The following is a 5,376-nucleotide window of genomic DNA, read 5'->3' on the forward strand; positions in this document are numbered from 1 at the left end:
GCCCTACGGAGCAGGTGAGCGGGGCCCGGAGGGGCCGGGAGGGCAGCGGGGACACCCCCCCGTCCTGCTCCGGGGCCGGCGGCAGAGCTGAGCATCGACCCACCTTCCCTCGCTGTCCCACAGGTTGCACCAGTTGCCGGGATCGCTGCACCAACCAGCAAAATGTCGTCCGAAATGGCAGCCGAGGTGAGGATGAACTTTGCTTCTCCGGCGGGTGGTCTCGGGGTGCTCTGGCAGACGCGAGCTCAGCTGAGTTAAACTTTAAGTCCCGGCTGAGCAGCCTGCCGTAGCCTTCAGGCTCTTCCCTCTACCTGGGAGAGACTGATAATCGATGCGGTTCATTCCTGATGACTTGCGTTTAGGCAGGAGATACTTTACAGCAGCCTGTGTAAACACTTCTCCATACAAAAGCTGCATTTTCAGTTTCTGAGGTGAGACGTGACTAGTCATCTTAGTGAGTCACGCTTTCTGCCTTCCAAATGGCTACTACAGCCCTGGCCTCTGCTCTGGCTTACGGACCAGCGTCCATCAGCTGTCAGACTGTACTAGCCACTTCTCCAACCAGAATCCTGGAGTCAGCTAAAGTTAATCTTTCAGTTTTGATTTCCTGATTGCAAATGGACGTGTTGCAGTGTTTCTGCTGACCTACTTTGATGGAAGCCTATGATAGTGAAGTTATACCTAGGTGTACCTGCTCCCCATTCAGGCACTTAGCCTCTGGTACTGGCCTTTAATTGAGCATCCCCTATGCCATGCTCCTGTGGGGACCAGATGCACTCTGAGGACCTCTAACACTTTTTCAGTTCTGATTCCTGCTTCTGCCTTCCCTCAGCTTTCTGACAAAGTTGCCTTAAAGATCTTGAAAAGCACATGCCTATACTCTTACCTCTGTAGGCTCTCTCCTGCTGCCCTCTCTGGCACATTGTTTCAGCAGGGATCGGCAGAACCGTGGAGATGGTCACTGGGGAAAAAGTTTCTAAGGTTACTCAACAGTGCTTTGTGTGACTGATAAAGCCCTGGCACAGATTAGTTTGCAACTGTCCTGTCAGCTTCCTGCTGTCCATGGTAGTTGGAGTGTACAGCATGAGAAGAGACTTGATACGGGTGTTTTAAAAAAATCAAGTGGATTCATAATTATTATCTGCTCTGCAATGGCAGTTGTATTTAGGTTCTTCCTTTAAATGTCCTCAGATTTCTTTTTTTGTGCCTGCTAGCACTGGAGAGTTGCTTTTGAAATCTTGGATAAGTTGTAAGGTCTCTACACAAGTAAAATTCCATTTTGGTGTAAGTTTGCCAGAGTTAGGGCTTCAGGGGATGTCCCACCTGGGCAAGCAAAAAGCTTCTGGTCAAATGACATACATGGCTCTTAGCTAGTGAATCCAGTAAGCTGCTGAATCACTGGTGAAAAAAGTTTACATGCACCCTGCTGTGAAGCGTAGCTGGAATTGTGTACCTGTCTTTGGTCGCCCAGTGAAGTAGTTATGTACGTGACATATTTAAGTGTGTGAGGTTAATATATGAATCTTGGTTTGGGTGGAAAAACAACATTTGTTTCCATGTCTCTTAAAACCTTTTCGTTGATTTATTTTTTTGAAAGGTAGCCAGACCTTCCTTTCTGCAGTCTCTACCTTAACCAGTTTTATGCTAATTTTATGCTAAAGATTGCAAGCACATCATGGACTCTAGAGATGCTTCAAACAGTAACCTCAAACACTTCATAATGTGGCTTGTGCTGGCCCACAGCTCTTTGTCAGTCAAAGAAAAATCTCTCTGTTAGCAGCACAAAAAGGACTTAGAGGATACTAGCTTTTGTTATATTCCTCACTGACTGCTTTACTTTTTTTCCCCCTTTAAAAGGCTATCAAGGGGTTGTTGTCCTGCAGCTGCCTCAAAAGAGAAATCCATGCTGGTCTTGCACCATATGCCCTAAAATTAATTTCAAGGACTCCCTGCAGAGGTAAAGCATCTTGGAGGATTCCTGAGCCAGACCTCACAGCTCAAGGGCTAAACACAAGTGACAGTGATATGTTTTCCACCTCTTCAGCTACTTGCCAAAGATCTTAAAGCCCAGGGGCTTTTCTGGTTATTGCTACCTCACTGAAGAGACATAGCTGAGCATGGCCTCTGTGCTGGATAAACAGATCTTTGGAAGTTACATAGTGCATAGGAACTTAACTGAAGTTATTAGTCCTCTTTTGATTTGCTTCTTCCTCTCTTTCAGGGAGATAAACTTTGGGGAGGAAGATTCAGTGGAAGCACAGATCCGGTCATGGAGATGCTCAATGCTTCTATTACCTATGATCAGAGACTGTCTGAAGTTGATATCCAGGGGAGCATGGCTTATGCCAAAGCCCTGGAGAAGGCTGGAATCCTATCTAAAGCTGAGCTGGAGAAGATCCTGGGTGGCCTGGAAAAGGTATTTATTTACTTCACAAACTGTTATGTGTGCTGGAATAAATGGCTCCTTATCAGACAGCATCTGTAGTAGCCTCCCTGAGTTGCTGTTCTAAAACACATCTATAAATGTGCCTATGTCCTGTTCCTTAGAACTAGGCATGTGCTGAAGTGCTTTCCTGAAACAGGATGCTGTTCTAAACCATATACGTGACAGGCCCATGCGTACTGCGTTCTGTGTGCTCGGAGACATTCTGGGCAGGGGATGGATGCTCAGATTTCATCCTGCTAAAGGCACCAGAGCCCAACAGTAGGATGTGAACCAGCTGACGAGCACCCAGGGAGACCTGAAGCCCCGATGAGCACACTCCTGGTGCTCAGTACGGCAGCCCCGGGCCTTGCTGAGGTGTGCTCACTGTGACATGCCTGCCCATCCTCTTCAGGCTGAACATTCACCAGGAATTGTTTCAGTATGAATTAGGAGTATTCTTTTTCTGCTGGCACTTGGGATCCTTTTGAGTCTGGCAGCCCAAGTAAGTAGGAGGCAATGCATAGCATTGTATAGGGGTGAAGAGAAGTCAGCAGCTAAGCGCTTTTTTAAAATATCCATTGTTGTTGCTCACCCACCATGGACAATGGTGACTCTATACAATATTTGTATAGGAAAATCTTTGTGGACAATGCTAAAGCAATCACTGACATTTCAGCTCACTCTTTCGTTGCAGTGCTTAAATCCTCCTATAGCCATAACTTCACACTTTGATTTGCACTGGGATGGCAGAAGCTGGTATTTGCTGGGGACACTTACAGCCCCCGCCACGCAGCAGGGTAACCGTGGTGGCTGACTGCTGTTTCTGCTGGTGTTTGTAGATCTCTGAGGAATGGTCTAAAGGAATCTTTGTCGTGGCCAAAAGCGATGAGGACATCCACACTGCCAATGAACGCAGACTAAAGGTCTGGATCCTCTCACCTCTTGTTCCCATTCCTCTGTAGCTAGATCTGCCTGACGTTAAGTGCATGTGCCTCTGTCCCTCTCTGAAATTCCTCTGGACCTTGTGGCACTGGAACCCCAGGTGCACAAACAAGTGTCTCCAAGAGCCCTGTTGTGCAAGAGGCACTGTACAAGCATAGCTCCCAAACTTGCCCTTTTCCCCAGAGGAGATCCCACGGCTACTCGCAGGTTGCTAGAGCCGAGTCCCTCCCAGGCAGGGAGGAGGTCAGCTCATGTGGAATCTTCTGCTTAGAATATGAGATGCTGACAGAAATCCTCCTCTTGTCTTCAGCAGCTGATTGGAGACCTAGCAGGAAAGCTGCACACTGGAAGAAGCAGGAATGATCAGGTATGTACAGAACTGGATGTTTTTCTTTTTTCTGTATTCTTCCTAAGGTCCTTAATCAAATTTCTTTATGCCGTCTTTCACATGCCATGACATTCTCCAGCATGAACTCCCTAGTTAAACTAGTGATGCTGCAGTGCTCAACTGCAAAGGGGAAGAGGCTCCACAGGACTGGTTCCTGGTGGTAAAAGGCCAAAGTTCAATTGACATTGCTTTGAAAGTCCACTGAAACCATAACTAGTATCTGGGTGTCATGCATCTTTCAGGATCAGTCCTTCTAATGATGATCGAGTTGTGTTGGTTGGAAATTTTCTAATCCAAAGTTGACAGAGAAGTCCACTGAAAACAATGGGCTTTGGTTCTGTTCATTGAAATCAAGATATTGCAGCTTTCACAAATCAATGACTAGGGTAAGGGACATTTGGTAAAGAGGAAGATGTCCCTTCCCATCACAAAGAACACAGAGGGGATAACACTGCCAAGCCTTTCTGGGGAACAGCATTTGGTCACTAAGTATGTCACATTCTGCTTTGTCTGACGGTGGCCAATCTCACACAGGTTGTGACCGACTTGAAGCTGTTCATGAAGAATTCCCTCTCTGTCATCTCCACTCACCTCCTGCAGCTCATTAAGACCCTGGTGGAACGTGCTGCCATGTAAGACCTTTTCCATATCCATCGCCTTGGCCTGGCAGGGCCAGGAGACTTCTAGGCTTGCTCTTGGACTGACACCACTCAGGGCAGCAGCAGGGCCTTCTGTGGAGGACATTACAGACAGGCAGGGTGTGGTAGCACAGGGAAAGCAACAGTCCCCCTTTCTCCACAGTTCACATCACAGAGGCCTTCCTCTTCCCCCCAGTGTGTCCTAGCAAAGGAGTTGAGGTGGCAGGTCCATGCAAGGCTTCAGAAGGCACCAAATCCACCTGAAGGAGTGGGGAACTTGAACATGTGTCAAGTTGTTCTGTAGGGGAAAAGCTCAGCTCTGGTAACTCCCTGTCTAACTCTCCTCCTCACAAACCACCCTCCAAACCGGTGGTGGACTGGGGAATCTTTGCCTGCCACAGGGGGATTACCATGCCAGGCAATTTTCCAGGGCAGCCTAGGGCAGACACACCACCCTGGAAGATGGGGAGATCTGAACCCAGTGTGCTTAGGGTGAAAGGTGAAAGGGTGAGGAAGAGACAGACCAGCTTCAGCACAACACAGGCTGAAGATGTTCTCTTTGTGACCTTGGCAGAAACCCCTGGCGTGTGCCTGCCACTGCCTTCTCTCCTGACTGCTGCTCTCACCTCTTTCTCTCCTTTCACATGCAGAGAAATTGATGTTATCTTGCCCGGCTACACCCACCTGCAGAAAGCTCAGCCCATCAGATGGAGCCAGTTCTTGCTCAGGTAAGCACCTCTCACACTTGGCTGGAGGAAGCCTTCTCCACCCGTAGGGCCCTGCTCAGCTGGAGCCTAGAAGTGCATCATCCTCTGAGGGGCAGCCGGGGGTGGTCACAAACCAGAGCTAACCCTGCCAACTGGAACTGCAGCTCCCCGTGTGTCTGTGGGGCTCTGACCAGGAGGGCCCCCAAGCACTGAGTGGGCAGTGCAGGCTGACACCCTGTGCGCTCCATCCTTTGACCACTCCTACCTCTTGGGTCG

At 48.7% G+C, this 5,376-nt stretch overlaps 1 protein-coding gene across 1 annotated transcript; it reads left to right on the forward strand.

Moving 5' to 3' along the window:
- Positions 1-6: 6 nt before the first annotated feature.
- On the forward strand, positions 7-5,144 carry LOC113487164 (argininosuccinate lyase-like). The gene is made up of 7 exons (XM_026861587.1): positions 7-14; positions 124-186; positions 2,222-2,416; positions 3,265-3,348; positions 3,678-3,734; positions 4,290-4,387; positions 5,044-5,144. Exons 2-7 carry the CDS (start codon positions 163-165, stop codon positions 5,123-5,125), a joined length of 540 nt encoding a protein of 179 aa, XP_026717388.1. The 5' UTR covers positions 7-14; positions 124-162; the 3' UTR covers positions 5,126-5,144.
- The last annotated feature ends 232 nt before the right edge of the window (positions 5,145-5,376 follow it).

The sequence above is a fragment of the Athene cunicularia genome (genome assembly GCF_003259725.1).
Source record: "Athene cunicularia isolate RWA chromosome 19 unlocalized genomic scaffold, athCun1 chr19_part1, whole genome shotgun sequence".
Classification (NCBI taxonomy): Eukaryota; Metazoa; Chordata; class Aves; order Strigiformes; family Strigidae; genus Athene; species Athene cunicularia.